Consider the following 25,520-nt stretch of genomic DNA (forward strand, 5'->3'; position numbering starts at 1 on the left):
TTCTTGGGGGTAACCAGGGATCAAACAAACCGATAGATAGAAAACATAGGTTTTTATTGTCTCATCTTGATTCACACTTCAAGGAACATAATTAAAAAATCAACATTCAGTTAAAACTTAATACTTGGCCACACACAACTTGGTTGGCCTACATTCAGTGTACACAATTATTTTGATTGACAGTTTTCGCTTAATTTGAAAATCCATAAATTAACATACACTTAGGAACAACAATAGGTGCGTACAGATTTATCAATGGAGATTTCAGCCATAGTTTGATTGTACATACTTATTTTGATTATTAATGCGAGCCTACAAGGAAAATAGCAAAGAAACTGTAGCCTCTCTATCGCTTGTGGATCCAATGGTGTCGGAAGGCAAACAGGTCCATTATTAAGTTTCCGACACGTTTGTCAATTAGGCAAGACATTAGGCGACCATCAAATACAGGCACGTTAACATTCAACGATACACAAGCCTCTCTAAAAGGGAAGTGAGTTAGATATGAATAGATCTAAAAGCGTTCTTGTACTTACAAAATTTCAAACACCGGAACAGAGTTCCGGAAATATTCCTTCAGCGTGAAGACTCCGTCAATGGTTTTGGCCCGACTAATACTGAGCATTACGTCTGGATCCTTTCTGTACAGGATCACAAAGATGTGTCGGTTGGCCGACTCGATGGGCCTGGCGAATTTACCGAGAACACTCTCGATAAACGCTGGCGAGCTCTTCCTGTGGAACTCCTCGCATTCTCCCTCCGAGTAGAGCAGGAAGAACTGTCGCTCAACGAAGTGCGAATTGAATTGTTGTGGCTTCTGAAGCGTTCCCTGGCGCTCTTCCAGTTCGCGCGACCAACTGAAATTGGCGTTGACGCTCAGAAGATACAAGGCTGGCAGCTGAGTGGATTGCAGGAAGCTAATGGGCGGAGGCTTGGCAAAACCCACGGAAGATTCCTCGCTCTCCAAAATCTTCGAGAGGGTCTCGGTCAAGTAGGAGTAATGGCAGCCTGCCGCAGCATCGCGGCGCCACAACTCCTGGTCGCTGCAGTGCTTCAGCACTTCGTTGTACATCCTAAAGAAATAGTGACGCGTTTTCATGATCATCTCCGCCGAGGGCTTGGACATCACCATCCAAATCCATTCGTCTATGAACATGTGAACGTTGCGATCGTTCGCCGTCAACTGGCTGTCACATATCTGAGAAAGGCGCATTCTCGTGGGACCTAAATAAAGGAAACAATCATTTTGGCCTAGGATAACTTGAAATTCACAATAGGTTACCGCAAAACAAGGCAACTGCCAGGGGAACGACCATGGTGGCGTACTTGATATCGTTCTTTTGCTTGTTGCACACAATCCAGGGGGTACGAAAGTTCAGCGCCGAAACTTCCAAGGGCTCCAAAAACTCGCGAAGCACTGTGTTGGGATGCATGTGGACATTTCCGGAATTCGCCGACTTTAAGCAATTTTTTCCCACGTCTACGGCACAGATATTCGGATACATCCCACCTGTCAGGGCCGCCTTAACTATGTGCCAATTCCCGGACATCTGGTTGAGAATCTGCATACTCAGCTTGCCACGACTGTGGATCAAGTTGGACGACCGCAAGGAGCTCACAATTTCGGAACGAATAAAGCTAAGCTGCTCCATGAGACCATTCAGTACAAAGTTATATTCATCCGTGAGGTACAGCGGCGGCATCTTGTTGTGCAGTCTACTTTGCCACTCCTGAAGCAGGCGCAGAAAAACGAAATGATCGGAGAACTGATTGTCGGCCAGGCGAGCCCGCTCGTTCTTGATGCGATTCTGTATGTAGATGGTGAACCTGTCCCACAAGTGGTCGACGTCCTCGGTGAACGGAATGCCCAGGGGATCAGCCGTCAACATGGAGCTCACTATGGTGAGTATTGGATCGAGGCACCGCAAAAGAATGCCAAAGATCAGCATGCGGCCGAGCTGGCAGGGCACCGGAATGTCGACCAGCCGACAGCCCAGCCAGGTCACATCTTCGGCCTCGTCTAGAACGTCGATTTTCCTGAGCAACTGCACGGCATGGTGCACGTTAACCAGCGGCGGTGGTGAGAGGGTGAAACCCAGATACTCGCTAATAACCATGTGGGGCGAAAGAAATTTGACCATGAGGCAGATTTTGTCCAGCTGCATGGTTTGCAGGCGCGGCTGGCTCGTCTCCCCAAGCTCCTCGCAAGCCTTTTTGCTGATCAAACGGAAGCACTGTGCATCCCCACCTGCGGAAAACAGGATGCATTAGTCATTTTTTTATAAGATCTAGCAAGTACTCACCTTCGAGATCGAGAAGAGACTCCCGTCGCAGCAGGCAATCCTTGGCCACCCATTCGTAGTGATCCTCCCCGCTGCAGCTGGAGCTATCATAAACATTGGTCTGCCGGCAGGCGGTGTCTATTTCGTACTTGAAGGACACGTTCAGCGAAAGCGATTCAATGATATCTGTGGTCAGCACAATCTTCACGGTCTCATCGCCTGCATTGACCAAGGCGTCGATGTACTCCTTCCGCATGTTCTCGTGCAGCAGGAATATGGAACACTCCTGCAGGTTGCCAGTCAGGCAGTGACTCAGGATCATATAGTTAAGCTTGACAATGTGGTAGTAGGTGGGCAAAATGATGAGAATGTTGCCTGAAAAGCGCAGAAAAACGATTAGCTTATTCATCAAGCATCGGCAGGTATATTTGAGAACTAACAATCTTACATTCTAGTAAATCGTAAATCTAGTAAAACGTTTTGCTTCAAATGGGTTTGGTTTATTAAATCTGATTTACAAAGTTACCTATACATAAATAAACGCGGCACTCCTCCATTCGTATAAACTAGGCTTTAAGACAGACACACATTAATAAAATAGATCGATACGACTAAATGGCTTGACATCTTCGGCTACAACTAATATAACTATTCAACAGACATAGGCATGTATGTGTTCTTGCTCTCGTTTAGAGGCGGCGCGACATCTGGTCGTTGATTTGTTCACGATGTGAAGAGGATTTAGCAGTATCTGAGTTAGCTGGCACCTAGGGCTACGAGCGCGGCTCGCCCTCCAGGTCCTTGATCTGCCGCAGGATCTCCGCCTTCTTTTTCACCTTGTCCAGCTGGTCCTTGTCCAGTTTCTTCTGCTCGCCGGCCTGTATCCTGCTCTCGATCTGCTCAATTTCGCGGATTTTCTTGCGCAACTTTTTCAATTGCTTGGCGGGATCCACCTCCTGAGCGCCGTCCAGTTTCAGGGTGTCCTCCAGTGCCTGGGCCACTGAGTTGATCTCCCTGCTGCCGGAGGGCTGCTGCTGATTAGCTTTTGGCGGCGGACACGTGCTGGGCGGAAAGACCAGGACACCGGGCGTCGCTGCCTTTGGCTGCTTGCCAGCCTCCTTGTCCTGTTTCCTGGCTCGGTTCCTCTCCTGCTTCTCGCGCTCCTTCTTCGACTCCGCGGCCACCAGGGGACACATGCCAGGCGGCACTCCGGCCTGGCGCTGGGCCACGAATTGCTTGCCCTTGCTCTCGTAGAGCGGCACCTCCTCCTGGGGCACGTAGCCGTCCTTGACGCGTCGCGCCTTCCGCCAGGTACCGTCCGGCCGCTTGGTGGCCGGGATAAACTTGCCCTCGCTGCTCTGTAGGTAAGTGCTCATCTTGCTGCTTCTATAAAAAACAATGCCCAATTGCCAGGCGATGCCAATCGATAGCTGGCATTGCGGATGGAACTTTCTGCGCGGCGAAGGCGCATTCTCCCGCGATTAATCGCTTTCAAGTTTGGCGAACGAGTCACGGCGAAACCGTTACGGCCGATTTTGAAACCATAATTTGAAAGTCTGTTCTTACCCAGTCCCTAACTAAAAATAACTCGTGATTTAAGTCATGTAAACCCTTACAAAAACCTATGTATCTCACATTTACTCTTCGTTTTAGTGTCCCTAATCATAGTTTCTAAATAGTGCCTTCAAATTTAATAGCCCTAAAGCCAAGACTACATAACACTCACCTGGCGGATACTCCGGCTTGGTGCGCAGCAGATACATGATGTCTATAATAAGATCGTAGTCCACGAAATCCGGCTTGGCGCTCTTCACCACATAGCCGTGCAGGCTGTAGTTGTTCAGGACATCTATGCACTCGTGATTGCCATTCATGGCCGCCAGCGAGATGGCATTCTGCTGGTACAGATCGACAATGTAAGGATCGGCGCCCATGAAGAGCAGCAACCGGAGGTGATTGGGCTTGTTCAGCTCGGAGGCTAGGTGGACCGCCGTCTTGCCGTTCAGGGAGTGGCGGTAGTTTACAGGCACCAGCTCATAGTTCACGGCATACAGAAAGGGACGTATGGCCGCGTCCGTGCCCAACTCTCCGTAGGCGTGCAGGCACTGGTCCATCTGCTCGTTGCGCTGGCTCTTTCCGCCCGAAGTCTCCGGGATCTCCTTATAAATGTCCGGGCCCTTGTGAATTCCGGCCAGGGCAATGCAGCTGTGAAGGTCGTCCAGGTAGGAGATGCGCGGTCCCGCCTCCGGTTGATTCATCATATCTACTACCGATCCTTCGCCAAAAAAGCCGGTGAACATCGTGGCACTGCCCATCTGGGAGAGCAGAATAATCCGTAGATTTGGCTGGCTATTCAAGGCGAAGCGAATCTCGGTCAGCAGCAGATCGGTGTATGGATCACGTAGGTGCACATCATTTACAACCAGGTGGCTGATGTCGCGGAACCGCTGGTTGGCCAGGGACCGCAGGAAGTACTGGGCCGTCGAGAAGATGATGTGGGTGTTGCAGCTGACAGCGCTGAAGTGGGGCAACTGGATGCCCACCGTCTCGCCCAGCTGATCCCCGAAGAAGTTGGCCGTCCGCTGGCTGTTGTAGGTGGCCACAATAGCATGCCTTTCGATGCAGATGATCCTAGCGTTGGACTGTTTGGTCAGGCAGTCATCCAGGATGAGCAGTGGCAGGAACACAGACTTGTCCCAGGAAAGATCGGTGTTAAGGACAATCACCCGATTGGCGTACAGTGGCCACATGATCTCGGCGCGCAGTCGGTGACCCGGGAAGGTGGTCAGGAAGTTGCGCTGTGCATCCGTCCAGAGACGAGGATTCGGCGGACGGATGGCGGGCAGCGGAAGGTGCAATGACGGCAAGTCCGACGCACTGGCCTTGAGGGAGACCATGTCCGCGGACAGCTCCAGATCCTCCTTGCCCATGAAGGACTTCCTGCCCAGCAACGTAAACATGTCCATCGTGGCCGTCGCGGACATAGTGAGTTTCTTGGGCTCCTCCAGGTAGTGGCGACATGCCTGCTTGTAGATCTTGACGCAGCTGTTCCCATTGCTGTGGACAATCTGGGATCGCAGACCCAAGGAGCGGGCGCGATTTGCGAAGGCTTCGTGCTCGCTCGATCGGAATGTGCACGGAAACTGCTGGCAGCACCTCCTGCCGGCTATAAAGTACAGCAGTTGCTGCGGAATATACTTATCCTGGATAATCTTGTTCATCTCGGAGTGATCCAATTCGTCTGTCATCAAATTTGGGAATTTCGCCCTATTTCCCGCGTCACGTCACGAAATTAAATTCCGTTAGGTCGGTGCTTCGTAGAAAGAATGGAATGGTGGAATGAAACAGCAGAGTTGTATTTTCGCTGAGGTAAAGCTTGCTGCTTGGGGTATTCCTCTGTCCCTACTCAAACAAAGTTGTGCGAAACATTCGAAAAATGTGTAAAAGGTGTAGGGAATATTGAAAAATAAAGCAAACTTCGTTACTAATGTTGTACAAGTTGACAAACTCGGCATTGCAGCTATAAACTAAAACAAATTGCAATTATAATCATTCCATGAAAAAATTAAAAACGAAACTTTTGAACTTTAGCTGATCTTAAATATTTTAGTTTCTACCGTACATACGTATTTAAAATGATATTGTCATACAAAATAAATGCTCTCTCTTATTTTTATTTATATTCTTTTCTTTTGAAACAGACATTTTTGATTGCAGTATAAACGATTTTACCCTAATGAAGTTGCGATTGCGCAAATTGTTTTTTAAATCCTTTTTTCTTAATTTTTGTTAAAATTAAAAAAACGAATACCTGTAAAAAAAAAAGTCCAGCCCAAATTATTTAAAACGTCAAAATGAGCTTTATCGCAGATTTTATTTTGCAGAGTTCCATAAATTGCTATGTTATCCATCAAGTGTCATCTTTGCTTACATTTATCAAAATATCTATTACATTTTAAATACAATTCTTAATTTTAAATTGTAGAATACATATATATGTATTTAAGTAAGCTACAGAGTTTTTGGTTTAATCCAACTATTATTAACCCCATTAGTTGGTGCCCAAACGTGCTCTTGGTACCGCCTTAAAGAAAGTTTGACTTTTCCACGGAGTTTTGAGATCCGCTGCTCTGGTTCGACCACCCGGTGTTACCGTTCTGGAATGGTTTTAAAAGTAAGTTAAATGTTTCTCCTTCGGCTATGCTACAACTACACACCTGTTGGTCGTTGCAGCCCGAGTTGTCTGGCTTGTTCATCCCGTTGGCACCCGGATTGTTGGGGTTATTAGATCCCTTCCGTCCGCCAAAGTTGTTGGCGTTGTTGTGGCCACCGTTCTGCGCCATCCAGGATAAAAAATTTCCTCCCTGCGAAGTAACTGAAAGAGTTTTTTGTTTGAAACAATGATAAAGGTGTTGAGGCTTGCCTGTTGGTCCTGATTTTGATTCTGCAGCTGGTTGCCGACCAGGCTCCACTGGTTCAGGGCTGCAGCGACCAGTGCGGGATTAATCGGCAAGGAGTTGAGATTGAGCATCGACTGGTTGCTCATATTCTGGCCCTGGTTGGAGGAGCTCGAACCCTGGGAATTGATGCCCAGTGCCTGCAGATTGGGCATGTCCAGGTGCCCCCGGTTCATCCAGCCATTGCTGCCGCCCACGTTGCCGTTGTGGGTCTGATTCATTCCATGGAAATTCGCCTGCCTACTGCTGTACTGGGCGCCTGGGTCCTGGCGATTTGCGTTCCCGCCGTTGGAGTGATTACTGCCGTTGTTATGGTAGCCCCCGCCCGTATTTCCGCCGTAATTATTGCCACCCATACCGTAGCCGGCAGTGCTATTGTTGTTATGATTATTGGCGATGATGGGGTTCTCACCGCCGTGAGCACTGTGTTGGTTATTACCTCTGTGGTGTCCATTTCGGCCGCCGTTCATGTGGTTACCCTGCGGGTGGTAGGAGTGCATGCCGAAGCTGTTGGCCGAGTTGTAATTGTAGCTCTGAGCCTGCTGATTCCGGTTTTGCTCGGCTTTTGGGGCAGCATTCGACACATGCACCGAAACTCCTAAGAAAAGTATATTGTTAGCCGATTATCCTTTCTTTATCTCCAACAACTCACCCTTGATTATGTGATCCTCTCCGCAGAGGGACTGTGCCACGTCAGGATCGAGAAAAGTGACGAAACTAAATGCCCTAAAGGGTCGGGGAATAAACACGTCCGTGACCTCGCCAAATTTGGAAAAATACTCGCGCAAGTCGTCCGAGTTTATGTCCTCTGTGCAGCGGCCAACGAAGACCTTGCAAGGCACCTGGTGTCCCATGCCCTGGAAGATCAGAGAATTAGTTGGTGCACAGTGTATGGAAGCAGAAGAGGGGTTACCTTGGAGTTGGGCACCTTGACCTCGCACCAACGACCGTCGATAAGGTGACGGTTGGAGAGGACGCGCATCTGGGCATCGTAGGACCCAAAGCGCACGAACCCAAAGCCCTTGGACTGGCCCGACTTGGTGTCCTTCTTGATCTGGGCCATCAGCACTTCGCCAAAGGTCTCAAAGTACTCCCGCAAACTGTCCTCAGTTGTCTTCCAGGGCAAGCCCAGCACTATAAGATCAGTGCATCGCAAGCGGGTCTCGATCCGTTTGGTCTTGGCCGTCGAGTTCTCCAGGTTATCGTCGCTCTTCCGCTTGTTTTCTGTGGAAGGTTTAGGATAAATTCGAATGCCTTCTTATGTTGCAGCAACGCTGTCATACCCTTGGGGAACACACAGAAGTAGAGGTACTCCCCCCATCCCGAGTCCACGCTGGGCGGAAACAGTCTGCCCTCGTTGGAGCGCACGCCGCGAACCGCCTTTGTGTCCAGGTTGCGATACTTAAGACCGCAGGACCCCGGAAACTGGGCCTGTAGGGTGGACAGCAGCAAGGTGCCATCTTCCTCGGCTGGCAGCTCGATGGGCTCGTCACCCTCCTCCTCCGACACTTGAACGAAGTCCATCACCAAGGAGGCAGCTGAAAACGACAAGGTGTTAAAGATCTCCATCGCCCCGGAGGTCTCACACTTCGCTCAGAAATGATCCACCATGTCATTCAATCATCTGAAGCACCCCACATATTCTGCAACCCTGCATTCATGAAATGCACTCACTCAGTTCATCCGTTCTTTCCAGATGCATTGCAAAGTTTGAACGCTTTCTACACACAATACTCGTATGACCCAGTCAACACAAAAGGGGTTTCGGGTACAAATGAAAGTAAGGAGGAAATTGCTGACAGCTTTGGCAAGGAATTCGAACAAAATGTAATGCAATAAGGATTATTACCTGAGCCTACTAAATCTGTAATTAAAGTAACTATAAAGAAACAATAATAGGTGCCACTGTTATCCCAATATTTGGTGTCTTTTGTGACTACTAAATCGGTGATAGTTTTAAAGTAACTATAAGTAGTGATACTTAGTACTCAAAACTTCTTTTTGCTTTTACTCTTCTAACATTTTCTGACTATCAATCATCTTGTTTTGCGTTAAATGAAAGTTACATGAACATTTTATGTGATGGAGGATATGACCACCTATTATATCTACCAATGCCACTGTACCAAAGACCGTATAATAGTTTATATTATCTTTGCCTTATAGAGGGTTAAATCCAGTTATGCTTTCTGAATCAGTAATAATTATTAAAGTAATTATAAAGTAGTGATAATAGGTACTTAAAACGTCTTTTTGCTTCTACTATCCCAACATTTTCTGACTATCAATCATCTTGTTTTGCGTTAAATGAAAGTTACATGAACATTTTATGTGATGGAAGATAGGACCACCTATTATACCTACAAATGCCATTGTACCAAAGACCATATAATAGTTCATATTGTGACTATAACTATAATGATGGTTAAAATATAGAGGGTTAAATCGGGGTATTAATCGATAAGTGGAGGAAATCGGCTAGGTCTGCCCCAACTGGCGGTATGTACACACGTTTCGAGCCCCAATATCTGTGTGTTGCAAGGTGCGACACGTATGCGCCCTGCACACACACAAACACCGGGGAAGCCCCAGTTGCACCTAGAAGGTCCTCAGAGGTGGTTACACAACAATTCTTACACTATTGGTAGGAGTTAGGTGCTGCTCTTAAGTATCTGACTCGGCCTGACAGCGCTCCCACAGGGCACTCGCTATTCGTGACACTCTGTATATGGCAAGTGGATTCAGAATCTCAGATTTAGGCTCGCACGCTCTCTCACACGAATTCGATTCACACCCAGGCAAACGCAATTCAATTCAATTCTGGTATTCACTGCACGTTGCACGCTCGTTTTTCGACACAACACACGCTATTTATGCACATCCACTTTCAATCCGTGCGTAGTAAGAAACAGGTAATATTTACAATTGATATTTCAACATTTTTTCTTTAGAAAAGTGAACCATATTTTCCTGGTCTTTCGGTTCGGTTCCGATTTTCCTGTATGTATCCGCTTGCTGGTGATGTGAGAGGGGGTCGATGCGGAGTATCGGTGATATCGATTTACCGATTAGGTTTTAACGATGACATTTCTGTCTACATGAAATTGACTCTACATGGCAGTTTTCACTTTCTCCCGCTTTGGCGCTTTGTCGCAGTTTTTGATCGAGATTTGTTTTAAAAAATTGTTTTTTGACGAATCAAAATTATATTTAGCCAAAAGTTCAAGCTTCGCAAAAATATGCTAATAAAGTCCGTCTATTGTTTCAGTGCCAAAAAATTTCTTCGGTTCTACTTTTATACATTATTTTAACATAATTTTATTTGTGTTATTTCTTAAACAAATTTTTTTAGAAAAAGTAATTGGTTTTATAAGTGTTTTTTTAAATTATTTTACCAAAGTAAGTACTTCTTAATTAAATGGCAGAATTAAAAGATGGAACAATATTTCGATTTAAAACAATGCTGTTATATAAAATGCGATACGATAAAAACGATCTCCCACATTGTATCTTGTTATCGTTAATATTTAGTTTGAACAAATTCCAAACGAAAATTTAAAATAGTACTAAAAATACCTCCCACAGAACAAACTTCAAGTTTATAAAAACACCAAGACTTTATTAATCAATAACATTTATTATTTACAGCTGAAGGAGTTTTGCTCTTGCATGAATGACAAAATGCAGTAGTTGGTTTCGAAATATTAGTGATTGGCGGTGCCGACTTTAACGTGAGCAGTCTAACAATTATGATACATTATTATACACAATAAAAAAGGCATCGTTGATTTGCACTACACAAATATTATTGTATTTTCTCGTAATATTAATAAAATCACAGTGAAATATTACTGCACGCCGTAGAGTTGAAAATGTAGTTCTGGGCCTCCAGAATATGCATTTCAGTTAAACAGATAGCAACTAACAGGATAATATAACCGCTATACCGGATCGCGCGCAGAAAGTCCCACAGTTTGTCGCAGAATATGCTGAGCAGGACGCAGTGGAGCAGGGCGTGGACATTCACGATGCGCCACGTCCAGGCCACGCAGAAGAACCAGGTGGACTTGAAGATGTAGTCCTGGCAATGCGACTGGCTGGGGCTCACGTCCTCCCGCTCCAGCATGTTCTGGTAGACGGCTATGTAGCGATTCCACGCCGTCGAGCTCAACAGCAGCTGGCCCGTAAAGCTGATCACGTTCTTGGCCACCTTCCTCGTGGTGGCCTTCATCTTCGGAATCATCATCGTGGGCTCCGGCACCTTCGAGTCGCTCATGGGTATGATCGAGTAGCCTCTGCGTGGCGGATTGTTCTTCAGGTAAAAGAATATGCCCAGCAGCAGGGCTATGCAGCCGAGTCCGTCGCACAGTCCGTCCACATAGTAGCCGGATGTGCCGATCTCCGAGCGCTCGCCGCGTATGTGCTTCCTCACGCGCGCCACATGCCCGTCCAGGTCGTCCAGGAAGGTGCGGATCTGGAAGAGCAGCACGCCCAGCCGGCGGTAGCCCAGGCTGTCTGAGGCTACCAGTTTTCCCGCCAGGCACGCCACGCCCACGTGGAAAAACGATATCATGTTGGGCGTGATGAAGGTGGAGCGCGAGAAACCAATCACGTTGTCGAACATGGTGGCCAGCGGGGCGAATAGATAATGGTTGGTGTGGTCCAACAAAATGGCCTTCACAGTGATATGACAGAGCGGGTTTATATCACAGGATATCCAGGTGTGGTCCTCGTAGGACGGCTGCCTCTCGGCGGCGGTGGGGAGTTTCGTGCTGCTGCTGCTGCTGCCGCCGGATCCGGACTCCGAGGTGGACTGCCCTCCGCCGACGCTATGGGGCAGGGAGACGTTCGTGTGGTAGTTCCGCTCGATGGCATAGTTGTGGATGCGCAGGTACAGCTCCACGTCCATGAAAACGTAGAAGATGATCAGCAGGAACAGCAGGGTGAGCAGGATCTTGCTGATCTGCGAACTGGGCCCGATCATGGTGACACTCTGAGGTAGCGTTTAACACTAAATTCTTATCGCGGTGTTTTCAGGGAGCGACTGTAATAGCGAAAGGGGAAGGCATATCAGTTATAATATTTGAAGAACGACAAGCAATATGGGCTGTAGAAAAAGTGATTACCAATCCCCTCTTAAACAAGTAGAATATAAATACAAAGTTAATACCTCAATACGGTTCTTGGGTGTTTGCCACAAAATTAGTCATAATCTAACGTTAGAAGCACATTCTTATCGAGGTGATTTCGGGGAGCGACTGCAGTGACGAAAGAGGGAAAACATATCAATATGGTCTAAATTGGATGACTAAATCGGCCCACTCGGGCATACATACACAGCCCCAGTCACCCCACCCGCGCTATCTAAATCCACGTACTATCGGGGTATTTGCGGAAGCTCTTAGCAAGGCACTAGGAATTAAACCTGCTATTAGTAACCTTTTAACTGCCAATGACGATTAACGGGGCTTCTAATTGGCCGCCTGTGTGTGCGTGCACGCAGCAATCAATCAGGCGTAGGTGCGCGCGTGTGTGTGCGGGCGCCCGTACGAAAGTGGGCATATGGTATTATCGCCCTTTATGGGCCCCGAATGGCCGATCGAACCCCTATAACTGGGGCAATTGCACTTTATGCTCAGTTAATGGCCCCCACTCACCTCCTTGCTGAATCATTGCACACGAATATACACTGTATCAAAACATTCTGGTGTTTATCACTCCGACTGCGAAGGATTTCGGGCCACTTGTTGGGGCTTCCAGGCGGCGGACACTGTGGCACTTAGACGTAGTCAACAACAGCACATAAATATAGGGTAACAGCTAAAACGCACAGGTAAATGTAAAAGTTTATGTTAATTGTTCGTAAATTTCGTAAATTAATAGCCGAAGAGTGGCCAGTGCAGCGCGAACTATCGCCTGCCGGTGATGGGCGGCCGAACTATCGATAGCTTTTTGGCCAGACCAAATTCGACGGGTCCGGTCACGCTGGTCAGATAAGCTTTTCAACTTCAGTCTATTTTGCTAGTTTTAAATTGTTATAATAGCCATTAATTACTTTTATAACACAGGAGCATGATTGCGAGGACCCTGAGGGCCGTGGGCCGGCAAGGTCGCCACCTGCTGCTGCCGCGCAGCACAGGGAGCCGCCCCTTTCACGCCGCTTCGGCAAACTTCAGCAAGGCCTACGACCACGATGGGAAGACGAAAGTCACTATTTTCAACACCGAGACGGATCTGGGACTCATGGTCACCGGGTACAGCCAGTACGGGTTCAGGCTCAACAACGACATGGTCCTCATTGGACCCATAACCGTTTTTCCCAGGTGATGGAACGGGCGTGTGCAGCGGGTGGCCCAATTATGTAAACAATTGCATGTGGTTAATGCTCTGGCATTCGGCATCCTCCGGGTTTTCAAAATTGAAACATCAGTTTTTGAATAGACCTGATGAAAGTCGAGCATCCTGTATACGAATAGTAAAAATGTCGTTTATTTTCATTTAAAATTTCCTATTACAATGTTTAGTTTCATCAAATTGCGCTTTTTTTCAAGGGTTTTTGAAACTCAAAAAGTATAATTTTTTAGGAAATACTCATCTTTATTCCTAATTCACAAATGCATTTTTAAATCTCTTACAAATATAAAGTATTTTAGATTTCACATACAACTCTTCATATTTCATTAGATGTTTTAAATATGTCTTATTATATTTTTAATATATTTTTGTATTTTTTCCAGATCGGTTTTGTCCTGGAACGTAAACAGCTTCGAGGACATCAACGAGGAGAGTCTCAGTCTCTTTCCCACCCTGGAACCGAAAATAGACGTCCTAATCATTGGCATCGGCGACCAAGCGCCGCCGCCGGCTCTCTCCAAAAGGATCATAGAATTCATGAAGAAGTACAAGATAAACGTGGAGATCCTTCGCACAGAGCAGGTTAGTGCCCCTGCCCGTTTATCATATTCCTTTTAATGAAAACCTCCACCTACAGGCTTGTGCCACCTTTAACTTCCTGAATGCCGAGAACCGAATGGTGGCATGCGCCCTGATACCCCCATTGCACCTCACCTACAACGAGAACGACATTCTGCAGGCGAAACTGCGCAAGAAGGAGCTCTACGAGACCGAATAGGATTACTCAACTACATCTAATGTTTGTTTGAAAGGCTGGTGCTTCGTTAGGAATTAAACTGTTTTATAAAATTCAGATTTCTTTATTCGTATAGGCATAGTTGTAAAGTGTATAAAAGCTAGCAATCTGGCAGTCAAACTGCACTCTCCTCCTTGTCGATTCAATTGTGTGTTCAGTCGGCTGTGGCGCCCGGGTAGCGCTCGATGAGCATGGCCACTCCCTGCCCTCCAGCTGCACAGGCGGCGACCACTCCCAGTTTGCCGTCCTCGCGAACCAGGCGGTTGGCCGTGTGCATGCAGAGGCGCACGCCAGTGGCCGCGAAGGGGTGGCCAATGGACAGAGAGCCGCCCCAGTTGTTCCACTTGGACAGATCGGGGCTGCCGACCTTCTCGTTCAGACCCAAGTACGTCTTGCAGAACCAGTCGGAGTCCAGAGCCTTCAGATTGGCGACGATCTGTCCAGCGAATGCCTCGTGGATCTCCCAGGAGTCAATGTCCTTTAGGGTAAGGCCAGCCTTCTTGAGAAGCTTGGGAATTCCGTAGGCGGGTCCCAGCAGCAGCTGGTTGACGGGGTCCTGGGAAACGTACAGGAAGTCGCGCAGATATGCCTTGGGTTTCAGGCCCAACTGCTTGGCTTTCTCCTCTGTCATGATCAGGCAGGCGGAGGCACCGTCCGTTAAGAAAGAGGCGTTAGCTGCAGTCACTGTGCCATAGGGCTTTACAAAGGCGGGCCTCAGCTTGGCCAGGCTCTCAGGGCTGGACACACGGATGCCGTTGTCCTTGTCCACGATCTGGTCCACGCCAGAGACCTTGAAGGGCACCAGGTCGGTGAAGTAACCCTTCTCCTGGGCCTCCTTGGCCAGCGTGTGGGAGCGCAGGGCGTACTCATCCTGTTCGCTGCGGGAAACATTGAATGCGGATGCCAGACGATCCGCCGAGTGACCCATGGTCTCGCCGGAGGAGAACTCGGCGACGGCGGGCAGTTCGGGGGCCAAGAAATCGGGTCTGAAGGTGGAGAGCAGGGCCAAGCGCTGTCCCAGGGTCTTTGCTTTGTTGGCTCTCAAAAGCAAGGAGCGCATCTTGCGGGAGTGACGGATGGGCACATCCGACATGAACTCCACGCCGCCGGCCACGATCACATCGTACGTGTTGGTGGCAATGAGACCCATTCCCGTGGTGATGGCCTGTAACGTTTGGGGTATAAATTCGTACTAGTAGGAGCAGATTGGGATGGCATTACCGCATTGGAACTGATGCACGCCATGGTGACGGTGTGGGCGGGTGTCTTGTTGCTGAAACCAGCCGCCAGGGCTGCCTCCCTGGCAATGTTGGAGGTCTTGACCTCCTGGATAACGCTGCCGTAGACAATATAGTCGATGAGCTCCTTGTCCAGGCGGTTCTTCTGCAGCAACGACCTGTTGAGTGGAACAAGGTTAGAAAATCTCAAACTATTCTGTTCTATATGGTACTAGAAACCCACAAAAGCGAGTGCCTGGCCAGTTCATGGGGCATCAGCTTGGAGTAGGCGGTGCCCGACGTCAGGAAGGGGGTACGGACTCCATCGACCAAGACTATGTTCTGACCATTTTTCTGTTTGGGTTGCGGGTTCGCCACAGCGGCCGATAAAGTGCGGCATTGGACTGCAAGAAGAGTTAAGACATGCTATTATCCTCCCGTACTTTCCAATTCCGTTTTATTTTTAATCATGATGTACCCCAGCCACTATCTTTCACCCATCAGACGTCACTGCCAACGGCGAGTTTGGACTTTGGCCCTCTCAGATTCAATCGGCGGCTGCTGCCACAAAACGTTATGAATTATCAGAGGCAAAGTCCAACCGGCGCAGCATACACTTTTGATCTCTGAGATTGATCAGGAGATCGCTGTAAGGATGAGACTCACCTTTCCTGGAGACGTTCAACAGGTTGAAGGCGTTACCCCTGCGGCAGACATTTTGTAGGCTCATTTTGCGAAAGTTTTCGGGTTTCTTTTCTCGCTTTTCTCGGTGTTGCGACTGCAGCTGTTTGGCTAGAGATGGACGCCGGATCCCGATTCCGCGGAATGTTATCGGCATTCGCCGAGTGCGAAAATCGAAAGCTCGGTATTTAAAGCTCACGAATGCTGAATACCCTTTTTTAAGAAGTACTTTGTAATAGTACATTTTCTTACTTTGAATATTCCGTATTATATATTTATTTTTTAGTTATCTGTTTTATAAAGCCGCATTTGTTAATACAATTTATTTAAACAGCATTAGAAAAGAACTTTTTAAATTATTAATTTAATATTTTTTATATAATTATTTCTTTTACAGAATTCTTAATATAAATCCAAAACTAGCAGCAGCTAAAAATAATTAATTCAAAATACATTTCGCTTTTCATAATTAATTTTGCTTCCGGAACAGAATTCTTAGTTTTTATCTTACTTTTATCATTATCCTCTGTGTTGGTTACATACATAAACTCATCAACAATATACATACGTATGCAATGTATATTCAAATCGAAATCTAGGAAAACCCATAAAGGGATAGATTTCTCCAATGGCCTTGACCCTCGCTGCGTCTCGATTATCCTATTAAATGAATGTTTACGATGTCCAACTGCCCGCCCATTCGTCACCTACGAATTGTGCCTATACCCTTTCCCATAATAGGAAACCATTAGCAGTGTCCTTGGACCACTTTGTAAATGATAGCTGTAACAAATAGGGATCGGTATGCAAATGTTCTTAAAGAAGGGTTTCTTTTTAAGACCCATTTTTAGACCAATACTATACTGGTCAATCTAAGTAAGAATAATAGTTATATTTAAAATGAATCTGAGGTATACTAAACTCACCCTATTTGATCTTTATTGCTTCCTAATACTGACGATTTGCATACCAATTAGTTTCACTGAGTGCGGGCCTTCATTGCCAACGGGAGAAATTAGGTTCAAGGACGAATGCGATTGTTCTCATAAATGGGTTAGCAAAGGGTAGGATGCAAATGTAGGCGGCGTGTGCATTTCAAATGGCCGATCGTTAAGGACTCACAATGAGAAGCAAGTAATGAAAGGATGGCAACTTATTGGGGATCAAGGTGAAATTTGCTGGTATACAACAAAGAAGAGGATCTTATTCTCTTAGTGCAGGAAATAGTTTAATAGTTAGACTTTATAGAAATATATTTAAAATATATCTTTTTAAAATAAATAAGTCAGAGATATTCTGTTAGGTATGTACATAGGTATGTAGATATGAAAACAAATGGCGTTATTGGTTAAAAAGTTATACATCTTTTTGTTTACATAAGTGTGTTTTTCAGTGAAAGTTTTAGCATATTCAGACTATTGTTAATATTTCTGTAATTTTGATTCTGAATGTACCTCAAGAGACTAAAATAATAACTACATATGTAATTATCCATACAGTCAAATGTTAATGTGAATATTGAAAGCTTTAGTTTCGGCGGGATATTATTTGGATTTTGTTCAGACTCCAAATTGGCGGGAAAATGGGAAAATATATTTTTCGCTTTTCTTGCATATTGAAATGAATACCAATATTGGAAGACCTAGAGAAAGCTTTGTTTCGGCGGGATATTATTCAATAGATTTATTTTGAACGATAAATGGCCAAAAAAGTCTGTTTTCACATTTTCTCCATACCGAAATTCATATTTCATACGACAAGCTGGTGAAAGCTCAGATTTGGCGGGAAATATCCGAAAGCGTCTGAACTAACGGCTCTCTCTCTCTCGGAACACTCCATTGACACACTGTAGGTAGCCGCGGCTGTGTTGCTGGCGGGCGGCAGAGGCGTCGGCAGCGATCTCTCGGCGAAAAGAGCATTTCGAAAAGGCCGCACCGCACAGTCAAAAAAAAAGGCTCCGAGTGAACGGACGTGCGCGCGCGCAAACCGAAAGTGGAAAGGCAAGGCAAAAGCAGAGGCAGAAGCACAGAAGCTGAAATCGAAAGAGAGGCAAGAGATCGGATCTCCCACTCGCTCGCACCAGCACTCGCACTCGCGGTCGCGCTCGCGCCAGAAAAAGTTTTACCAATCAAGTTTTTTATTTCGCAATAAAACAAAGAGAAAAAACAAAACTTCAACCTAGTTAAAGTTAATGCTGCTGCTGTAGTTGTAGCTGTGCCCGTGCTGTTGTGTGAACTTTGTGAGTGTGCGCCCGCCGTCCGTGAGCACTTGGCCCTGTGTTGGTGGATATTTCTTGCGTTGCGTCGCAGAGCGAGCCGAGAAGAAGAAGCAGCAGCAGCAGCCGCGGGAAAGGCCAAAGAGAAATTCGGGAATCCGCTCCTGCGAGATACAGGATACAGCCGCGACATAAACAAATCCCAGAATGATCGATGAAATCGAAAGTTGTCAGTGAGCACTATGCACAGCACAGCCGATCGCAGGGAATAGGCGATCAGAACAGAAAGTGCGCAGTGAGTGACCATCTTCGTCCTGGGATTAACTAACTGCTGAACAGCCAACTTAATGAAAGAGGTGAGTGGGCCAGCGAGCTTTTCCGAGATTTTCATCATCCGGGCCTTGCAACATCGCGCAGATAAAAAGTTGGCCTCTCGGCTCGGATCTTTTTGTGGTGCGCGATACGTGTTTTCGACTCTTTGTGCACCTAAGCACACAAAGCAGCAGCCAAGGTCAGAAACTAACTTAATAGTGGTAGAGAAAACAGAAAACAGACAACAGAAAAGCAGAAAACTGAATACTGAAAACCGAAAACATTCCAAGCTCGGCTTGGATCGTTTGCTATTGGATCGCGGCGTATCCAAACCGCGCTCGAAGCTTCGGTTCGTGGCGATCCAATCTTCGTCGCCGTGAAGTGAACATCATTAGCGGTGCGACAACAACAACAACAGCCACTGGCGACAAGAAAGGCTTAGTGACCTTCATCGCGTGCTTTTGTCTGCGTAACAGCCGCCGTGTGTCTGTGCGATCGCCGCATGCATGTCATGAAATTTGAAGACACAGCGCACGCACACGCACACGCACACACGCATTGGACCAACTTAACTGCTTTCCAATAAGAGTGAAGGTGAAAAAGCACACACACACGCACCCATACACTTACAGGGCGATCGCGCAGATGTTACAAAATATGCTGTTAGCAGGCCCATGGGCGTAGGCTGCCCGCCAAGGGGGTCCGGGTTGGAGGGGGGCCAAAGGGTTAATTTCTGCAATGCACATACATGTGTTGTAAATCAAACGGATCTTGGGCTTAGCCCCCTCCAGCTCCCCTGCCTGCACCTGAGAAAGCTTTGATTTCCTGGAACTGCGGATATTCTGAAACGCAGATCCAAGATGTAGCACACAAAACGGACACACTGCAGGCCCCAAGCCAAGCCAAACCTCTTCCTATCTTTCTCCGTATCGCACCGCTTGTGGAGTTATGTAATTCAAATTTGGGTCACTTTTACGAGTGTAGCATTTACAACAAGTACGAAAGACGGCGGCTCTTGGCCTGCGACTCTTGCCATTTTCCCTCGCTTCTTTTCAGCAAGAGAGCTTTCGTGAAAGGGGAAAGAGCGCGGGAGAGAGCGAGAGGGAAAGAGAAGGCGGGAGAGCGACAGAGAGGGAGGAAAACGGGTTTGCCCGCTCCCTTCTGTTTTTTTTTTTTTTTTGTTAACTTTTTACCTTTTACGAGCTTATAATACTTTCAAAACCCCCGTAGCTTTCTCTTTTGAGGCCTTCGACGCGATGCGATCAGTTCCATTTCCAGTTCCCATTCCCGTTCCCGTTCACGCTCCCGTTCTCTTCCACTTGGAAATAGACACATGTGCTTTATATTCGTAAACACTCACGCAATCCGCAATCCCACACAACAATCGAACGTTCATATGTGCAAGGGGGAAAGAGTAATTGTAAAACTACATTTACATTACATGGGAACGATGACGACGACAAAAATCGGAAAGTGTGGAAATACACAAACGATTGCGTTCTCCGTCTATATGTCCGTATGTCCGTATGTCTTGCCGTCTGTGTCTGTTTTGTTGTTTAGCTCATACCCCGATCTTTAGACATACCGACGAACACAAGCATAGAGAGGAGAAAAGCTTTTTGTGAAAGGTGATTTTATGCGCGCATTGTGAGTTAGCGCGTTTTGTTTTGCCTCGCTCCTCCTCCCGATCGCCTTCGCCTCGTCTGCCTTGTCCCTTTCATTCTCGTTTCCAGTTTGCCAGTGTGTGCGTGTGTGTGTGTAGGTCTCGCGAGAGAGGAGAAATGTTGAGAAATCGCAATCCATATCCCTTCTTCAGTTTAAGGAGCTATTACCATGAACTTTCACCTTTGGATTGTCTCGAGTGTTGTAATGATCTCAGTCATGCTCTGCTCGCAGCCGATTGCGAAACCCCCTGAAAAACTTGTAGAAAGTGAACGGCCCTGATTCGTGGAAGCATAAATTATCCATACACGTACGCTCTGCGTGTGTAGATGCTCTGTCAATACCGTTTTGGAATTTATCTGGCGTTAGAATGGGCACACGATCCCCCACTCCAGTGCAAAAAGCAAAAAGCAACCATGTTCAGCTTTCGCTTCCCATTCCCATGAAAAATACAACATTCCCATTTCCATTCTCCTGCTCTCCGTCAAGCCAGTCATTCAAGTTTTATTGAAAGTGAACGTTTCGTTCGTCTCCATGCAGAAAGAGCGGTGGAGCCGAGGGGGCAGCCAGCGGAGCGTAACAAAAAGCAAGACTGTCTTTCTGAAGTCTTTTTTTCGAGATCTACTGCTGCTGCTGCTGCTGAACTTTAGCTCCGCTTTTTGGTTTGTTATTTTCTGTGGGTCCATGCAGACACAGTCACTCACACAGGCGCAGCCGAAAGAGCTTACAAGCCATGCTCTTGCACAATACAATAATGGTGGCCCCCCAATAAACCCACACTTGCAAAAGCCCCACTGCACTACACTCACACAGAGGCGGGCAGACCTTACACAGATACAATCGGATACACGGAGCGAAAAGGGGAGGTCGATGCTAGAGAGATAGTTCTTCATAAGTTACAGTTTCCTCAATTAAAAAAAATTACATACTTTACATGCTTTCTTTTCAAAGCGTAGTAGGTACAAACCATAGTTCCTTTTCAGGAATAACAAGACTTATAGAAACATTTCATATGAAATGTTGTATTTCGTGGGATATTTAATTACAGTGAAAAGCAAAGATTATATCGAATGTTCGTAGTTCTTAAAGCACTTTAAAAATAGAAAAGTTCATAGATAGGCATTGATTTTGAATTTTGGCTTTTTAGACCTAGCAACTTTTCACTTAAGGGCTTACAAAAAAAAAGTTAGAGGTTTGCTAAAAAAAGGTAGCTAGAAGTATTGAGATAAAATTATATTTTAAAAAATACTCCCATGGCAATTCCAATTTAACCAATAAAGGTCTAAAAAGGGTTATCATTTATTTTACAACATCGTGTTACATTTTCTCCCTGTGTACACCGACACAATCGCACAGGCCAGCGAATTTCAGTGTAACAATTTCATCGCATAAAAGAAACAACAACAATACACATCGCAGCGGGAAAGCTTTTTTGGAGGCAACACCGCCAACAACAAAATGAAAAACAACCACAGCGGAGCTCTGTGAAGTGAAGCTTTCATCTTTTCCAACCAGACGCACACACTCACAAGCATGACGATTGTGGGTTGCACTATTACAAAAACACCAAGTACAGAAAACCTAAAAACCTGATTAGTAAAGATTTACTATTGCTTTATGGGAAGTTTGTTAATGCCAGCACATACCCACACTCGGACACTCGCATGCTGAAATTCCAGTGATGTGTCGCATTAGACCGTTATGGAAAGCACTTTCGAATCTTTCCACGATCCTTTTTCTAACACAAAGCGCCGTGTGCTTGTGTGTGTGCATGACACAATCGCTGGAAAGAGGAAGATAGACGGAGAGAAAGAGAGGGCGACACTTTCGGTGAAAGGCGGATTGTGTAATATACCAAAGTAAAAAAGTAGCAGACTCGGCACAGCCTTCCCATGCAAAACTTTCTATTTCACTGGCTTTACTTTTACCACATGCTCCACATACATTCGTAAATACCCGAACAAGAGCTACACGGTTCAACTTCTATTGCCCTAACTTCCGCAAGTCGAGTTTTATAACATCCCTAACTCTCAAAACCCCCATTACTATTTGCGACTGCGCAAAAGCTACATTTTATGAGATTTTTTTCTACGAAATACGATTTAATATGAGGTATCTTTACAATTTACATCATGTTGATCTTTTAAAATGTGGAAAAACAAAGAAACTCCAAATTATTTATAGGTAGTTTTGATTAACTTTAAAAAACTTAATAAGATTAAATATTTATGATAACGTTTTTTGTTTTATTAATGCTTCAAAATCAGTTCTTAAAGTGCTCTTACTTAAAGTAACTGATAACATTTAATTTAAAACTTGACCTAGGACATTATAGCTTGCAAAGTGGAATATATTAACACGGAAGAACTTTGAGTCTTACAACTTACTTGACTTTCCTATAGTTGGGATCGTTATTATTTACAGGGAACTGGGAACTTATACTAAAGCCTTGTGGGACTCTGAGCAATTTGACACCCATGATCTGGGCCAAAGAAATAGCAGAATCTAACAATCCCCGGAATATTTGCTCTTCCACTTGCAGTTTCAAAGAATGTTGATGTTGCAATACAGCAAGCATGGCGAGTGCATACTCAAAGAAATCGGAGCAGCCTTCAGAGGGGAGCACCCTGCAGACCTGACCATCGTCTGCGAGAACAAAGTGAAGCTGCACGCCCACAAGTTGGTCCTGGCGGCGGCCAGTCCGCTGATAAGGTAACCCTTTTGAGTGGAAGCCTTTGAGTTTAGTTAATTTCTTGTGTATTTCGAAGGAACCTTCTGGAGGACACCCACCTGAGCGACTGCTCCACCACCGTGTACTTCCCCGACGTGAATGCCACCTACTTCAAGTTCCTGCTGGACTTCCTGTACTCCGGTCAGACGTGCATCACCTCGCGGGATGTGAACTACCTGCACGACCTGCTGCTGCTGCTGCAGATCAAGTCGGACAGCTGGAAGACCACCGACTCCGCTTATCTGAGCAGCAAGTGCGGCGGTCTGCGGGAGCGGACGGACAGGCGGAAGCAGCAGTACACCAGCCCGCAGAACCTGGAGCCGGATCAGACGCTCAAGTACGAGGTGGACAGCGTGGACGAGTCGCGCAACGCGGCCGACTTTTCGTCCGCCTTCAACTCCGGCGACAACTGCGAGAGTGCGCCCGAATGCGAGCGGAGTGCTGGCGGCGGCGGCCACATCAACAAGGAGGAGGACGAGGACGACTGCCCCCACAAGGACAATAAGAGCGACAAGGAAGACACGGACGAAATCGTAAATCTCTCGAATGCCCCGCCCAGCGGCACCAGCGGCAGCAACAGCAACATAAGCGCCAGCAGCAACCACCAGCATCAGCAGCACCACCAGCACCACCACAATAACAACAACAATAATAATAACAACAGCAGTTCCACTATAAATCCCGTCAACCTTTCACTCGACCTTCGGACAAAGAGCGAGAACTCGGCGAGCAGAGCCCTGGGCTCCGGATCCGACCACAGCGGCATCGATCTGGCAGTGACTGCGAGCGAGAGCACGAAGCGCAAGGGCCTGTTCTTCGACTCGCACAAGGACGTGATGAAGCCGCTGTCGGATGGTTCGGATATCAATAGCTCGCCGGAGAACTACGTGGTAACGCCGCACCGAAAGCGGCGACCCGGATTCCACAACACGCAGAGCGACAACCAGCCGTTCACCTCGTATCCACACAGTCTGCTTGAGGAACTGCGCCTGGCCAAGTCGACGACATCGCCCATTTCGGGCTTTGGATCAGAGAAGAACATGCTGGCGCATTTGGAGGACGGAGCCCTCAACGGAGACACCCTGACGCCGGACAGGAAGCATCTGCTGGAGGCGCAGCGCAATCGAGCCCAGAGCCCCGAGATGCCGATGCACCTGGGACCACAGTTCGTCTACCAGTGGCAGTCCAACCAGAACGCCGCCATGTCCGCAATGCCCAATCTGCAGTCGCGACTCTCTAGTCTGTCGCACATCAGCCTCAATCTGGATCATCCGGACGGCCGCAGTGGGTCGGCCTCGGGATCGGGGCCAAACCTGGCCGGCAGCAACACGCACGCCTCCTCGGTGCGGGAGTACCGATGCGAGTACTGTGGCAAACAGTTTGGCATGTCCTGGAACCTCAAGACCCATCTGCGCGTCCATACGGGCGAGAAGCCGTTCGCCTGCCGCCTCTGCGTGGCCATGTTCAAGCAGAAGGCCCACCTGTTGAAGCACCTGTGCTCCGTTCACCGGAACGTCATCACGACAACGAACGGGGCGGACACGGAGAACCGGTACAGCTGCTGCTTCTGCTCCATGTGCTTCGAATCGGTCCAGGAGCTCGTCCGCCACCTGTCCGGCCACCACAACAACCTGCTGCTGACCAAGAATCTGCGCGAATAGAGTCCGGACATCGGCTTCCAAGAGTATCCCATCTGTCCGATCCGATCCACTGCGATCCGAGGCGATCCGCCGGACGGACAATTGCAAAGAGACCTGAATTTTAAATAGTAGCAGTAGCAGATTTAATTGCCTATTGTATAAATATGTAAAATCTAAATTTAAATCATAAGTTTACCAACGCAACACATTCACGCGACTCTGCTCGATCATTTTTCACCCAACGCCAACGGCCTGGAGCTCCACATCCTCGATCCGGTGGCCACTCACGTTGTTTTCTCATTTAAGTTTTATTCGACATCCAATCCCAACCCCAGCAAATGCACCCACTACCACTCCCACTACGACCCCAATTCTTTTTAAGCGGCTGGTCCATTCACAGTGGAGCACTTATTATTAAGCATATGTTTATACGCAAGGTATTTTAATTTCTATTGTATTTCCAACCCGTTTTACATGAACTCCATTACCTAAACCTACATTTTTATAGTTTTTGATACACCTTTCGTGTTAAGATTTTACATATTCCCTCCTAAAATCGCCAACTAAAGTGTGTAAAGTGTACAGTATAATTTCGCAAGCTCGTAATAAAATCAGAAAAGCATTTCCGTTTTGTTTATACTCTTTCAACCATTTTTAGAAATATATTTTATGTTAAACCGACGCTGTGTTTTGTGTGAAATTTAATAAGGAAGAAGTTTCTTCTGGATTCAGCTAACCTTGGCAGGTACTCTTAAGTAATATTATTATTTTTGATTTTGAAGTCAGGTTGCTAGCAAAACATAATTTTTTAACATGTACCTTAAATTTCAAGGTTTCATTTAATTTTGGAGACTTAAAAATCCGTTAATATTTTGGTATTTATTTGGTATATTCATGTTTTGGTATTTTTTAAAGCCCGAGTTGGCATCTCTAGTCGCAAACTTTTCGATTAATAATTCTTTCAATTTAAAAAAACGAAATACATAAAAGTACCATATTTAATTTATATAAAAGTTAATGTAATTTAACTTAATTCCTTTATTTTTCAAATTCCTTTATCTTTCAATTACTTTCAAGGAAACAACCAAAAAATCGTCTAAATTAAAATCCCTATATAAACAATTAACATATTAACAAACAGTATAATCATATATTTTAGATGGTAATCCTCCT

General features: G+C 46.5%; 7 protein-coding genes across 11 annotated transcripts; 2 read left to right on the plus strand and 5 right to left on the minus strand.

Annotated features, from left to right (window-relative positions):
* Positions 1 to 33: 33 nt before the first annotated feature.
* LOC108026896 (benign gonial cell neoplasm protein) lies at positions 34 to 5,767 on the minus strand. 2 transcript variants are annotated; one of them, XM_017098105.3, is made up of 5 exons: positions 4,009 to 5,767; positions 2,304 to 2,657; positions 1,283 to 2,248; positions 537 to 1,224; positions 34 to 482 (listed from the first exon to the last, which is right to left on the minus strand). In XM_017098105.3, exons 1-5 carry the CDS (start codon positions 5,528 to 5,530, stop codon positions 347 to 349), a joined length of 3,666 nt encoding a protein of 1,221 aa, XP_016953594.1. In that variant the 5' UTR covers positions 5,531 to 5,767; the 3' UTR covers positions 34 to 346. The 2 variants fall into 2 exon arrangements, with proteins under 2 accessions (XP_016953594.1, XP_043948153.1); XM_044092218.2 differs by lacking the exon at positions 4,009 to 5,767 and adding an exon at positions 2,809 to 2,943.
* Positions 2,761 to 3,707, minus strand: LOC108026897 (partner of Y14 and mago). Its single transcript, XM_017098106.2, has one exon. It carries the CDS (start codon positions 3,656 to 3,658, stop codon positions 3,056 to 3,058), a length of 603 nt encoding a protein of 200 aa, XP_016953595.1. The 5' UTR covers positions 3,659 to 3,707; the 3' UTR covers positions 2,761 to 3,055.
* A 370-nt stretch (positions 5,768 to 6,137) lies between the features above and the next one.
* Positions 6,138 to 9,765, minus strand: LOC108026889 (TAR DNA-binding protein 43). Of its 3 annotated transcripts, none has more exons than XM_017098095.3 (7): positions 9,663 to 9,765; positions 8,023 to 8,277; positions 7,653 to 7,963; positions 7,392 to 7,596; positions 6,706 to 7,337; positions 6,500 to 6,646; positions 6,138 to 6,439 (listed from the first exon to the last, which is right to left on the minus strand). In XM_017098095.3, the coding sequence occupies exons 2-7, from the start codon at positions 8,261 to 8,263 to the stop codon at positions 6,368 to 6,370; spliced, it is 1,608 nt and encodes a 535-aa protein (XP_016953584.1). In that variant the 5' UTR covers positions 8,264 to 8,277; positions 9,663 to 9,765; the 3' UTR covers positions 6,138 to 6,367. The 3 variants fall into 3 exon arrangements, with proteins under 3 accessions (XP_016953584.1, XP_016953583.1, XP_016953582.1); XM_017098094.3 differs by having other exon boundaries at positions 9,377 to 9,755; XM_017098093.3 differs by having other exon boundaries at positions 8,414 to 9,755.
* A 572-nt stretch (positions 9,766 to 10,337) lies between these two features.
* On the minus strand, positions 10,338 to 12,662 carry LOC108026810 (ceramide phosphoethanolamine synthase). 2 transcript variants are annotated; one of them, XM_017097974.3, is made up of 3 exons: positions 12,076 to 12,196; positions 11,910 to 11,997; positions 10,338 to 11,783 (listed from the first exon to the last, which is right to left on the minus strand). In XM_017097974.3, the coding sequence occupies exon 3, from the start codon at positions 11,721 to 11,723 to the stop codon at positions 10,575 to 10,577; it is 1,149 nt and encodes a 382-aa protein (XP_016953463.1). In that variant the 5' UTR covers positions 11,724 to 11,783; positions 11,910 to 11,997; positions 12,076 to 12,196; the 3' UTR covers positions 10,338 to 10,574. The 2 variants fall into 2 exon arrangements, with proteins under 2 accessions (XP_016953463.1, XP_016953462.1); XM_017097973.3 differs by lacking the exons at positions 11,910 to 11,997; positions 12,076 to 12,196 and adding an exon at positions 12,397 to 12,662.
* Positions 12,663 to 12,739: 77 nt separating this feature from the next.
* Positions 12,740 to 14,014, plus strand: LOC108026811 (NADH dehydrogenase [ubiquinone] 1 alpha subcomplex assembly factor 3). Its single transcript, XM_017097976.3, has 3 exons — positions 12,740 to 13,062; positions 13,477 to 13,675; positions 13,731 to 14,014. Exons 1-3 carry the CDS (start codon positions 12,812 to 12,814, stop codon positions 13,869 to 13,871), a joined length of 591 nt encoding a protein of 196 aa, XP_016953465.1. The 5' UTR covers positions 12,740 to 12,811; the 3' UTR covers positions 13,872 to 14,014.
* LOC108026809 (trifunctional enzyme subunit beta, mitochondrial) lies at positions 13,933 to 15,933 on the minus strand. The gene is made up of 4 exons (XM_017097972.3): positions 15,773 to 15,933; positions 15,351 to 15,510; positions 15,111 to 15,285; positions 13,933 to 15,054 (listed from the first exon to the last, which is right to left on the minus strand). The coding sequence occupies exons 1-4, from the start codon at positions 15,834 to 15,836 to the stop codon at positions 14,044 to 14,046; spliced, it is 1,410 nt and encodes a 469-aa protein (XP_016953461.1). The 5' UTR covers positions 15,837 to 15,933; the 3' UTR covers positions 13,933 to 14,043.
* Positions 15,934 to 17,714: 1,781 nt separating this feature from the next.
* LOC108026840 (transcription factor Ken) lies at positions 17,715 to 24,969 on the plus strand. The gene is made up of 3 exons (XM_017098016.2): positions 17,715 to 18,358; positions 22,519 to 22,688; positions 22,745 to 24,969. The coding sequence occupies exons 1-3, from the start codon at positions 18,350 to 18,352 to the stop codon at positions 24,366 to 24,368; spliced, it is 1,803 nt and encodes a 600-aa protein (XP_016953505.1). The 5' UTR covers positions 17,715 to 18,349; the 3' UTR covers positions 24,369 to 24,969.
* Positions 24,970 to 25,520: the final 551 nt, after the last annotated feature.

This window comes from Drosophila biarmipes, chromosome 2R (genome assembly GCF_025231255.1).
Source record: "Drosophila biarmipes strain raj3 chromosome 2R, RU_DBia_V1.1, whole genome shotgun sequence".
In the NCBI taxonomy this organism is placed as follows: domain Eukaryota; kingdom Metazoa; phylum Arthropoda; class Insecta; order Diptera; family Drosophilidae; genus Drosophila; species Drosophila biarmipes.

Excerpts from the sequence above, each read along its gene's own strand:
- LOC108026897 (XM_017098106.2), bottom strand. The coding sequence starts at position 3,658 with ATGAGCACTTACCTACAGAGCAGCGAGGGCAAGTTTATCCCGGCCACC.
- LOC108026896 (XM_017098105.3), bottom strand. The coding sequence starts at position 5,530 with ATGACAGACGAATTGGATCACTCCGAGATGAACAAGATTATCCAGGAT. Across the intron at positions 2,249-2,303 it reads GTCTCTTCTCGATCTCGAAG|GTGGGGATGCACAGTGCTTC; the intron begins GTGAGTACTTGC and ends TGTTTTCCGCAG. Across the intron at positions 1,225-1,282 it reads GGCAGTTGCCTTGTTTTGCG|GTCCCACGAGAATGCGCCTT; the intron begins GTAACCTATTGT and ends TCCTTTATTTAG.
- LOC108026889 (XM_017098093.3), bottom strand. The coding sequence starts at position 8,441 with ATGCATCTGGAAAGAACGGATGAACTGA. Across the intron at positions 7,338-7,391 it reads AGAGGATCACATAATCAAGG|GAGTTTCGGTGCATGTGTCG; the intron begins GTGAGTTGTTGG and ends TACTTTTCTTAG. Across the intron at positions 6,440-6,499 it reads CGGGCTGCAACGACCAACAG|AACGGTAACACCGGGTGGTC; the intron begins GTGTGTAGTTGT and ends AAACCATTCCAG.
- LOC108026810 (XM_017097973.3), bottom strand. The coding sequence starts at position 11,723 with ATGATCGGGCCCAGTTCGCAGATCAGCAAGATCCTGCTCACCCTGCTG.
- LOC108026811 (XM_017097976.3), top strand. The coding sequence starts at position 12,812 with ATGATTGCGAGGACCCTGAGGGCCGTGGGCCGGCAAGGTCGCCACCTG. Across the intron at positions 13,063-13,476 it reads CCCATAACCGTTTTTCCCAG|ATCGGTTTTGTCCTGGAACG; the intron begins GTGATGGAACGG and ends TATTTTTTCCAG. Across the intron at positions 13,676-13,730 it reads AGATCCTTCGCACAGAGCAG|GCTTGTGCCACCTTTAACTT; the intron begins GTTAGTGCCCCT and ends CTCCACCTACAG.
- LOC108026809 (XM_017097972.3), bottom strand. The coding sequence starts at position 15,836 with ATGAGCCTACAAAATGTCTGCCGCAGGGGTAACGCCTTCAACCTGTTG. Across the intron at positions 15,511-15,772 it reads GTTGAACGTCTCCAGGAAAG|TCCAATGCCGCACTTTATCG; the intron begins GTGAGTCTCATC and ends CTCTTCTTGCAG. Across the intron at positions 15,055-15,110 it reads CGTGCATCAGTTCCAATGCG|GCCATCACCACGGGAATGGG; the intron begins GTAATGCCATCC and ends CAAACGTTACAG.
- LOC108026840 (XM_017098016.2), top strand. Across the intron at positions 22,689-22,744 it reads GCGGCCAGTCCGCTGATAAG|GAACCTTCTGGAGGACACCC; the intron begins GTAACCCTTTTG and ends TGTATTTCGAAG.